This window comes from Perognathus longimembris, chromosome 8 (assembly GCF_023159225.1).
Source record: "Perognathus longimembris pacificus isolate PPM17 chromosome 8, ASM2315922v1, whole genome shotgun sequence".
NCBI lineage: Eukaryota > Metazoa > Chordata > Mammalia > Rodentia > Heteromyidae > Perognathus > Perognathus longimembris.
In genome coordinates, this window is record NC_063168.1 from 49,835,378 (window position 1) to 49,847,767 (window position 12,390).

Below are 12,390 nucleotides of genomic sequence, written 5' to 3' on the forward strand. Positions count from 1 at the left end.
ATAGCCTCTTCAACTACTGGTGCTGGGAGAACTGGGCAGCCATATGCAGAAAACTCAAAGTAGACCCAAGCCTATCACCATGCACCAAGATCAACTCAAAATGGATCAAGGACCTCAACATCAGACCTGAATCCTTGAAACTACTGAAGGACAGAGTAGGAAAGACACTAGAACTTATAGGCACAGGAAGGAACTTCCTGAATAGAGTCCCAGGCGCACAACAAATAGGGGAAAGACTCAACAAATGGGACTACTACAAATTAAAAAGTTTCTGCACAGCTAAGGTCATAGCCACCAAAATAGAAAGACAGCCAACGATATGGGAAAGGATATTTACCAGCACAGCAACAGACAAAGGCCTGATATCTGTCATCTACAGAGAACTCAAAAAACTAAGCCCCTCCAAGCCCAATAAACCTATTAGGAAATGGGCAAAAGAGCTAAAGAGAGACTTCACAAGAGAAGATATAAAAATGGCAAAGAAACACATGAGGAAATGCTCAACATCCCTGCTAGTAAAGGAAATGCAAATAAAAACAACCCTGAGATACCACCTCACCCCAGTTAGAATGGCCTATACTCTGAACTCAGGAAACAACAAATGCTGGAGGGGCTGTGGGGAAAGAGGAACCCTTCTCCATTGTTGGTGGGAGTGCAAATTAGTACAGCCACTTTGGAGAACAGTATGGAGGTTTCTCAAAAAGCTCAATATAGACCTACCCTATGACCCAGCCATACCACTCCTAGGCATCTATCCTAAACAGCAAAACCCAAGATATCAAAAGGACATTTGTACTTCCATGTTTATCGCAGCACAATTCACAATAGCCAAAATTTGGAAACAACCCAGATGCCCCTCCACAGATGAATGGATCCAAAAAATATGGTACTTATACACAATGGAATACTACATAGCGATTAGGAATGGTGAAATATTGTTATTCGCAGGGAAATGGTCAGAACTCGAACAAATAATGTTGAGTGAGACAAGCCTAGAACACAGAAAACAAAGGGGCATGATCTCCCTGATATATGACTGTTAACAAAGGGAGATGGAGAGACAGTAGAGACCAAGTCTGTGAACACTGTATATGTGCTTGATACATTGTATACTGCATATGGGTCTACCTGACCTAGACAAGGGATGGGAAAACAGGTTGTAAGATATCACAAGAAATGTACACACTGCCCTACTATGTAACTGCACCCTCTTTGCACAGCACCTTGTAAAAAAAAATTTATGTTCAATTGATAATAAAAAAAAAAAAAAAAAAAGAAAGACTCAGCAAAGCCAATCTATTCAGATTCTTCTTGACTTTGGTTGCATTCCTTCTCTCAGGTATAGGGCAGGCAAGATTCCCTCTAGATCCACATGGATACTCCTCATTGCCCCCTATTTTTTCATAAAGACCTTTTGTAAATATTGATCTGATTGTTTTTCCATTCCAGTCGTTTATCTTTATCTTATGATTTATTATCAAATAAAGCCAAACAAGAATTTCTCAATAGTCAGCTCTTAAACAGTAAGGTAGGGGAAAGATTACAGCAATATATTTTGGTCTTATGGGTTCCTTTGGAGAAAAGGTGTTCAGTTTCTATGTCCTGCCTGGGGGAAAAGGGACTCTTGATTTCTGTGACTTACTTCAGGAGAATGAGGGGTCAGAGAGGATAGCAAAGGATGTTGGTTCTGAGGCTGCTTCTAAGGCTCCTCTAACGGGATGACCTTCAGTCCAAAGTACTTAGCATGTCAATGTTTCATATTTGAAAGTGTCATTTTCTGAGCCCCAACCTCAAGCGAGAATTGATAGAATTGATGAATAAGTTTCTATTTGACAACTGAGCAAATGGTTAGGCACACCCATCAACTAGGCACGAAAGAAAAAGAAATGATGGAGAATGAAGGTGTAGGATGATGAGCCATTTTGGACCTGCTGAGTTTGAAATCACTATAACAGAAGTATAATTAGGTCTTGGGCTTAACATGGAGACTCGAACTAGACATTATATTTGGAAACCTTATTAGTATATAATTGATAACTAGAGTCATGGAAGTTGATGACTTTTTTCCTCTAGTCCTGGGGCTTGAACTCAGGGCCTGGGCACTGCCCTTGAACTTCTGCTCAAGGCTAGCACTCTAGTACTTGAACCACAGCACCACTTCTGGCCTTTTCTGTTTATATGGTACTGAGGGCTCCATGCAAGCTAGTTAAGCACTCTACCATAAAGACACATTCCCAGCCCATTGATGACTTTTGAGTAAGAAAAGGGCCAGCCAATGTTATCCAATTGAGAAAAATAGAAAATCTGACAGAGAAGTAGTCATAGATTCAGGAAAGGAGAAGCAATGCCACAGATTACAAAGATTTCAAAAGAAGAGGAATGGAAGTGGCCTATCTGATGTAATCATTACTAGGGCAACTTTCCTAGAGAAGTTTCAGTAGAATGCAAACATGATTGCAATGCACTTACTTGTGACTGGGAGGTAAAAGCAGAATTTAAGTAATCTAACTGAAGATGGAAAATGGAAGAAAATGAGATCAAGTTAAAGAGTATGCAGAGTAATGGTGATGATAGGATTTTCATATGGAAGAATAATGTATTTACAAGGCTTGAGGAAGAAAGCAATAATGATTTGCATTATGAAATGGTATGTGGAACCCCTCTGTATATCACCTTTACGATAATTCTTTTTAAAAAAGAAAAGGCATGCAGCAGAAATCTGTTAGGCAATGTGAAACAGAAAAAAAACCCATCAACACAATAGTGAGTCTTGAGATTTATCTAAAGATGAAGAAAAGATGATGAGAGTAGACAGATACAGTTGGCTCTCAGTATTTGTGGGTTCCACACCTATGGATTCAAACAGCTATAAGACTGGAAAAATTAAAAGGAAATGATTTGTACTGAATATTACAGGTTTTTCAGGTCATTATGCCTTAACAGTAAAGCATAGCATGTATTTACATACCACTTACCTTCAACTGGGTATTAAAAATAATGCAGAGATGATTTAAAGTGCATAGGAGGGTGTGCATAAATCATGTGCACATACGCCATTTTATATAAGGGACTAAAGACTTTGGTTCCAGTAACCAAATCCCCACAGACAGTGAAGGACAATTATATTTTTCTTTCTATCTGAACTTTTATCTGTGAAGTAGACAAGGCCAATTACTGAGAACTGAGGTTAAGGGCCTAACTAAGCTAAGTGATAAGTGTGGAATTGTCCATGTCAACTGATTTACAGTATTGCAAAATCCAGTTAATAAGCTTTAATAAAGTTATATTTAAAATTCCTAGCTAAATTGTGAAACTCTTTAGGGAAGAGCTGCTTTTTATTTTCCTATAGACCTAGAAAGCAAGCAAGTAGCAGTTACACTAAACATTGCTTGACTCATGGAACTGAACTTGAGAATGAGCAGCAAAGATGCAATAAAACAATAAAAAAAAAAAAAAAAGGAGGATGCCCTCTATGACCCTGTTGACAAGTAGAGGAATAGGGCTTGCTTTGGAGAGGACACCTAGAAGAAGCCATTTTGGCTAATGCATGATTGACAGTAAAAGGTAACTCATTTCCTTCACTACCTTAAGAATTTCTTCAATTTTTGGCTTCTTTCTCTATATTCTCTCTCCTCTCTTGTACCTGGATTATAAGGCAGGCAGTTTGTCCATTTCTCTTGGCCTTCCTTTCCCTTCTTCTCTAAGCTCTGGATGACCAAAACTAAGATATTCTTGTTGCTACCAGTTTTAGAGATTTAGCTTAAGAGGTCACATTTTTGCACTATTGGGTCTCAATCCAGGACTTAAGACTTATTTCATGTTTTTCCTCTTCTTTTGACTGTCATGGGGCTTAAACTCTGGGCCTTGGCATTGTCCCTGAGCTGTTTTGCTCAAGGCTAGGACTCTACCACTTTGAGCCACAGCACCATCTCCAGTTTTCTGCTGGTTAACTGCAGATGAGTTTCATGGACTTTCCTGCCCAGGCTGGCTTCAAACATGATTCTCATATGTCAGCCAGGTCCTGAGTAGCTAGGATTACAGACATGAGCCATCCACCAGTGCCTGACTTTTGTACACATGTGAACTAGAAATGCTTGTATTTCAGAGAGAGCTACCTTTAATCACCTCCTTGCTTTCTCTGACACATTGCTCTCGACATTATTTTTTTTAAACCTAAAAGTTGCACATTTATTCACCCTGTCCCCATTAGGTGAAGTACCCTTTATAAAAAATATAGTATCTGCCTTGCTTTAAGAAAACTCCTGTACAAAGTTTTTCCTCAGGCTAGGGGCATGGCTCAAGTGGTAGAGTCTGTCTGCCTGCCAACAAACAGAAGGCCTTGGATTCAAATCCTAAAGTCACACACACACACACACACACACACACACACACACACACACACACAAAAGCACCCCCCCCAACAGTCCTGAAATACAAAGTTCATGTGTAAGCTACAACTTTATAAGTTAATATGCATATAGTAGTTAATAGCACAGTATCAATTTAAAACTGCCTAGCTTTAAAACTAGCTTCACCATTCACTAACTTAAAATGAGGTTAAGAATAATGTTGTGCAGAATTAAATGAGGTTAGTCAATAAAGGGAATGTAAAGCTGGGTGCTGGTGGCTCATGCCTGTAATCCTAGCTACCTACTCAGGAGGCTGACATCTGAGGACCAGGGTTCAAAGCGAGCCCTAACAGCAGGTGAGTCCATGAGATTCTTATCTACAATTAGCCACCAAAATGCCAGAAGTGAAGCTGTGGCTCAAGTAGTAGAATGCTAGCCTGGAACAAATAAAGCTCAGGGACAGTACCCAGGCCCTGAGTTCAAGCCTCAGAGGACACAGACACATAGATACACACATAGACATACACGGACACAGTTAAAAGAAAAATCAAATGTAAAGATAACCATCACCATGAACAGCGTCGGGGAGGCTTGCACGGACATGAAGCGCGAGTATGACCAGTGTTTCAACCGCTGGTTTGCCAATAAGTTCCTCAAGGGGGACGGTTCCCGGGACCTGTGCACCGATCTCTTCAAGCGTTACCAGCAGTGTATTCAGAAAGCAATAAAGGAGAAAGAGATTCCTATTGAAGGATTGGAGTTCATGGGCCATGGCAAAGAAAGCCTGAAAATTCTTCTTGACCTTGCTTGTCACCTTGGAAATGGATTCCTCATATCAGGAAATTAAGAAGACTTTGGATTTTGTCAGCTTAAGGCTATGAAGTCAGCAGTGCAATTTAATGAGTTTGGGAGGAAGTTGTTTCTTCCTCTCATTTGTAAAAGATACTGCTTTGAGATGACTTCTCTGGCATGACTTCTTTGGCATGCAGGAACTCAGTGTGCTAAATTGAACAGTCTTTTGGGATTATGATTGCAATATATGGTCTGGCATCAACTTCAAATATACCTTCTACATGAATCATGATAAGCTAATCAAGATGATCAGGGCTCCCTGAACTTTTGATTTCTGCTGCAAAAGGACAGTACATACACAGTATGGGGGTCATTGTTCATGAAAGCAGTCAGGACCTTTTGGTTTCCTCAGGGAGCTAATGCTCTATAAAGGGATCCAAGCAAAAGTTTCAATCAATTGTTGGGAGCATGGATTTACTTATATATAACATTTAATGTTGCTAATGGCTTGGGTTAACAAAGAGGAAGACACAGCAGCAAGAGGTGTCTGATTTAAGATGTGAATGCTTCAAGACCATTGAAATGAATACTGTCTCAGTTCATAGCAAATAACTGAATTATATTTAGAATGGCTACAGAAAAACCTAAATTAAAAAGAGTTCGTTTTTAATGGCTTCCATCTGAATTAGTCAATCTGCATTATAAACAGGCAAAATGCATCTGGTTAAACGTAGGAGATGGGTGCTTTGATTCATTTTCGTTTGCTTAGCCTATTTTACGTCTATAATCATCAAGATGGAATAAATTCTAACATTCAAAAAAAATCAAATGTAAAAACAAAGGAACATTTAAAGAATGTGTCAACTTTAAGAATAGGCAGACCTTTCAAAGATACTTATTTATCAAAATGCAAGGATTCTTCTTCTTTGGATGCTGTTTCTCCTGTAATTAATCAAGTGAATCTGACTCGACTTCAGAACTCACCTGTTCCTAAGTTCACTGTTGAGTTCCTCAGGGCCAAGAGTTGTTAGTGTATAAATGGTATCTCTAATGTCCAGGCAAACGATTTGACTCAATTATACAGAAAATGCATAATATTCAAGTATTTTAGTTACATCTACATTAAAAGTTATTTCTAGAATAGGCAAAGAAATACACGAGGAAAATACAAATAAAAACAATTCTTGAGATTCCATCTCACCCCAGTCAGATTGGCCAACACTGTCATTTTGAACAAGTGTTGTACTGTTGGTGGGATACATGTAAACTAGCACAATCTCTCTGGACAGCAGTCTGGAGATGCTTCAAAAAACTACATAGATATTTTCTACAACAAAGCCATACCACTCCAGGGCATCTACCCAGACCATAAAGACACTTGCACATCCACATTCACTGATGCACTATTCACAACAGCCAAGTTGTGGAAACAGCCCAGATGCCCAACAATAGACGAGTGGATCCAAAAATGTGGTGCCTATACACAATGGAATTTTACACCACCATTAGAAGAATATTATGTCATTTGGAGGGAAATGGATACACCTAGAATAAATAATGTTAAATGAGGTAAGCCAAGCTCAGTGAGACAAATAGCCCATGTTTTCTCTCATATGAGGAAGCTAGATCTTTTTTTTTTTTTTTTTTTTTTGGCCAGTCCTGGGCCTTGGACTCAGAGCCTGAGCACTGTCCCTGGCTTCTTTTTGCTCAAGGCTAGCACTCTGCCACCTGAGCCACAGCGCCCCTTCTGGCCATTTTCTGTATATGTGGTGCTGGGGAATTGAACCCAGGGCCTCATGTATAAGAGGCAAGCACTCTTGCCACTAGGCCATATCCCCAGCCCCAGGAAGCTAGATCTTAAATACTGGGACATAATAACTTATACAGGTCTTGAGGCATTCACACACAGTGAGACCAAAGGATACTCTTAGGAGAGAAACAGAAAGGCACAATGCCTATGTGCATCTGATCATACAAAATAGTATTTATCAAAATGAACTCTTGGAAATGAAAACAAGAGTTTTTTTTGCTGTTTTATTTTCTTTTTGTTCTGTTTGTTTACATCTTTGGGAATGTAAGGGGAGGCACAGATATGGAGAGACATGGGTAAACAAATATAGCAATGGTACCCACCAGACACTATGTTGAAAATGAACTATACAACTTGTGGGTGGGGACACGAGGGCAAAACTAGGAGAGAACAACCATTGTCCATAATGAAATATATATTTTTTACCTGAATTAATGTCATAACAATAAAAAAATCTTTTGGGAATTTTTTTTTTGCCATTCCTGGGCCTTGAACTCTGGGCCTGAGCACTGTCCCTGGCTTCTTTTTGCTCAAGGCTAGCACTCTGCCACTAGAGCCACAGCGCCACTTCTGGCCGTTTTCTGTATACATGGTGCTGTGGAATCGAACCCAGGGCTTCATAGATACGAAGCAAGCACTCTTGCCACTAGGCCATATCCCCAGCCCGAAAAAAAATTTTTAAGCCACTAGCAAAACTACTGGTTGAAAACCCAAATTCAAATCTTCTATGGTCAAAATAAAACATCAAGTTTTCAAAGAAACTGAACCTCTATTTCTCACTTTGTACAAAAATCAAATCCAAATAAACCCCAAAGAACTCAAACTAAGACTGGAAATTTTAAACCTACTACAGGAAAAACCCTAGAAGCAATAGGCACAGGTAAATATTTTCTTAATGGAACTACAGTTACCCAGAAGATGAACAAGAACTCACACATGCTATTTTTTTCAAATTACAGTGTTTCTTCACAGCAAAAGAAACAACTGTCAGAACCAAGACATAACTCACAGAGTGGGAGAAAAATCTTTGCTAACAATTCAAATTAAATGAAGGACTAGTAACCAGAACATACAGAGAACTAAAGAAATTAAACAGCAGGAGAACAAGCAAGTCTATCAGCAAATAGGCAAGTGAACTGAACACACAGTTCTTACAAGAAGAAATACAAATGGCCAGATATATGAAAAAGGGTTCGATTTCCATAACAATAAAGGAAATGCAAATCAAAACCACACTGAGATTTCACCTCATTCCAGAGAGAGAGCCATCCAGAAAACAACTAATGCTGGACACTTTTAGGGAATGAAAATTCCTCATAAATTTGCTGGTGGAAATGTAAACTAGTATAGTCTCTATGGAAATCAGAGATTTTGAGATTCCTCAAAAGTCTAAAAATAGATCTTCTTTATGACCCCATCATACCACGATTTATACTTGAAGAAGAGTAATAAATACATCAAGAAGATACGTGCATATCCAGACAACTCTGTTCACAATAACCAAATGATGGAAATCACCAAAGATGCCCAACAACAGATGGAAGGATAAGGAAGTTGTAATATTCATATACTATGGAATATTACACAGCCATAAGGAAAATTGAAATTATTTGCAGGAAAACGGGTTGAAACTAGAGGATATCCTATTAAGCAACATAAGCTCAAAAACTAAGTATCTGTATGTTTTCATTCCTATGTGGAAGCTAGGCCTAAAGACATTCATACTCATGGACAGGTATATAAGTGTGTGTGTATAATATAAATATTCATAATTATTTAAATGATTAAACATGGAACATGAATCAAACTGAGTATTTAAGAGGATGGGGTTGGGAACGTGGCTTAGTGGTAGAGTGCTTGCCTAGTATGCATGAAGCCCTGGGTTCAATTCCTTAGTACCACATACACAGAAAATGCTAGAAGTGGTGCTGTGGCTCAGATGGTAGAGTGCTAGCCTTGTGTAAAAGAAGCTCAGGGACAGTGCCAGGCTGATTTCAAGCCTCAGGGCTGGCAAAAATAAAAATAAAGAAGGAGTTCAGGAGAAGGAGAGGGGGGAATGTAAAGAGGATGAATAGCTGTGTTTAACATTTCACTTGAAATGCCTCATATGAGAGCAACACAGAGAAATTCCAGGAAAGCTGATGACAATGGGAGGATAGGAAGGAAGAGAAATTGCAAGGGGGGACTAGCAAGAACAGGCTGTGACGGGGGGGGGGGGGGGGGGGGGGGAGGGGAGAAGGATAAAGAAGATTGAAACTATTTAAATAGGTTATCAGCAGCTATGAAAACAGAACAAGCAAACTTGTTGGGGATGCCTTTTCTCAGCAGGAAGGGTAGAGTGCAATGGGGGGAGGAGACCTGAAATGGATTAGAATATAGTACAATCATGTGGAGATGTAACAATAAACTCTTACCCCGTGTAACTAAGTCACTAAAAACTTTAAAATATATGTAAAAAAGAAAACATCAAAGGGAGCACACAAGTGTGAAATTTTATTGTGCTATGTAAATAGAAATAAAGTATATATGGCCAAATGGCCAAAACTGAAGCAAATACAATTAGGCAAATGTAATTTTCTTTTTCTACACTATTGTCCTCACTTCAGACAGGCTCAAGAAAATCTACATAAGAGATCCAATAATAATTTTCAAGTATGGAACATCTGGGATATTCTTAAGCACACTATGTAAGCATACTGTACAATCATCAAGGACTACCCAGATCTAACTCCATAAATTAATCCCAGGATCAAACATTCTAGGGATTTTCCAAAAATGAGATGATTGGACCCCAAACCAAGTATACAAAAATAAATTTACATATTCCAAGTCAAATCAAATCCAGATCATTTTCTGTACTGAGCAAGTTAGCAATAAATACTTGCTGATGAATCTGACACTTGGCCATGCATTCTAAAGACAGTCTGCAAGCCCTGTAGTTCAAATTACCTAATTGCTTCATTAGATCAAAATATGTACACTGAAAAGTGGCTAAACATAGCCCAGAAACATAGTTTAAGAATTCCCAGAGAGCATCTTTTCCATGGAGTAAAAGCTCTATTTAAGTATGTTATTATGTAAACAACTTAATTCAAGCACTGCAAAGTCTTAAAGACAAATGTGGATGGTTTTAAATATCTAAAATTACTAAGTGAAAAATAGTAACCATCTGTTAGTACAGATGATAGAAAAACAAGAAATGCACTGAATCTGTAACCTGGAGAATGTAATTTTTGTTGTTTTGTTTTTCTGTAGTACATGGGACTGAACTGAATCAAATGATGTGAGCCACATCCAATCCTAAAATTAACTCTAAATTAATTGGAAGAACAACAAACCTTGATAATTAAGAATTACTTTCTCTGAGCTCGGCATTGGTGGATCACAACTATATCCTAGCTACTCAGGAGGCTGAGATCTGAAGATTGAGGTTCAAAGCCAGCTTGAGTAGGAAAGTCCATAAGACTCTAATCTCCAATTAACCACTAAAAAGCTGGAAGTGGAGAGCTGTTGGTAGAGTGCTCAACTTCAGCACAAAAGCTCAGGGACTGTGCCCAGGCCCTTAGTTCAAGCCTCAGGACCAGCACAAAAAACAAAACAGAACAAAACACCCCCCCCCCCCTTGTTTGGCCTAGGCATGTGGTAAATAAGGGAGGCTGAAAACTTCCAACAGAAAAGTTCTCAAAGACAGAATATATACTAGTAAAGATTTTATTTTCTGACCAAGATTTGGACTAGAAGAAAATAGTAATTAAATTTTGAATCAGTATACTAGAAACTCAATTTTAAATTAAATAGAAAATAATGCAGGTTTTAGATAAATACATGGTGACCAAAATACAGAAAAATATTATTATCAAATCTAAGTGGTGGATATTTACACATTTACTCTAAAATCTTTCATCCTATTATTGTTTTGTAACAAAAACCTGTATCTGTGGCAATGTATGCTTTAAGGGAAAATACAAGTAAATCTGAAGAGCAGAGTTATGGTTACTTTTTACAGAGATACAAAAGCATTACAGTCGTTGAATTTTATATAAATTTTATCATCTACCACATTAATATATATGATAAAATGATGATGCAACATTAATTACACAGCAAACCTGACAAAAATACTAACTTACCATAATAAAACACTAGGGCAAACCCAATTCATTACACAAAATTAATGGCTGTTAAATTTTGAAATGGTCAAAGTCACAAAAGGGGGTAAAAAAAAAAAAAAAGCTCAGTACAGTTCCACATAAAAAAATGGAAAAAGGCTAAAAGACATAGAAACTAAATGCTCAATCCTAGACTAGGTCATATATGAAATAAACTGGCAAAACTTATATAAGGTCTACAGATTTCCCTGATTTTGACTGTGTTACTATGTATACTTTTCCATTTAGGGATAAAGGACAATTATATTTGCAGCTACTCAAATGGCCTAGAAGAGTAAAATGTACAATGGCACAGCAAATATGTCCCCAGCCCTCTTTTTATTATTTTAATGTTTCCATATATAAATTTATTTTTAATTTCAGTAATCAGGGTTGCATTTATAGGTAGGCACTTGTCACTGGGGCCACATCCCTAGCCATATGTTAATTTCAAAATAAAAATTAAAGGGGCTGGGGATATGGCCTAGTGGCAAGAGAGCTTGCCTTGTATACGTGAGGCCCTGGGTTCGATTCCCCAGCACCACATATACAGAAAACGGCCAGAAGTGGCGCTGTGGCTCAAGTGGCAGAGTGCTAGCCTTGAGCAAAAAAAGAAGCCAGGGACAGTGCTCAGGCCCTGAGTCCAAGGCCCAGGACTGGCAAAAAAAAAAAAAAAAAAAATTAAAGAATAGTAACATGTTTTAGAAAAATTCCATCACAGAAGTATAGAATTCATTTAAGTTTTAACTTCTCTCCCAAGTTCTGAGACATGCCAAATGCTTATCAATACCTACTACATACACTATGTCTGATACAAAGCAAAAAAAATGTGATCTCCCATCTAGCAAGGGAGGTAAAATAAACATAATATTTTTATTAAAAATGTCACTAAAGCAGTACAGTAGTAAGTGTCAAATGAGTAAAAGAGGCAGTGAGTGCTAGGAATTTAGAGGGCAAAACAGATCATGAAAGAAAGACAAGACTGATCCTCCTCAAAGAAAAGATTATGGCTTTTAAGTCTAAGTAGAAACTGGAGGCCAAAGGGAAAGAAAATTCCAAAGTAGTAGATGAATGAATAAATACATAGTCTGTTAACAGAGGAAAATAAAACTCATAGTTAGACCTAATATAGAGGACTATGAATCCTAACCCCCAAAGTTGGATTTCATACTAGAGGCAATAGCCAAATGGTAAATGATACTAACATGGTGTAAGAATTAACTACTCCACTTCTATATAATACAACCTGACAAACGCACTCGCCTTTCTTATAGTGCTAACAGAGATCTTT

General features: G+C 38.1%; 2 protein-coding genes across 5 annotated transcripts in view; one reads left to right on the forward strand and one right to left on the reverse strand.

The window, feature by feature from the left end:
• Eml4 (EMAP like 4) overlaps positions 1 to 12,390 on the reverse strand; it is a 136,151-nt gene that overhangs the window by 85,804 nt on the left and 37,957 nt on the right. The window lies entirely within an intron of this gene.
• On the forward strand, positions 4,921 to 5,307 carry LOC125356516 (TP53-regulated inhibitor of apoptosis 1-like). The gene has a single exon (XM_048353054.1). It carries the CDS (start codon positions 4,921 to 4,923, stop codon positions 5,194 to 5,196), a length of 276 nt encoding a protein of 91 aa, XP_048209011.1. The 3' UTR covers positions 5,197 to 5,307.

Coding starts and splice junctions, on each gene's coding strand:
- LOC125356516 (XM_048353054.1), top strand. CDS start 4,921: ATGAACAGCGTCGGGGAGGCTTGCACGGACATGAAGCGCGAGTATGAC.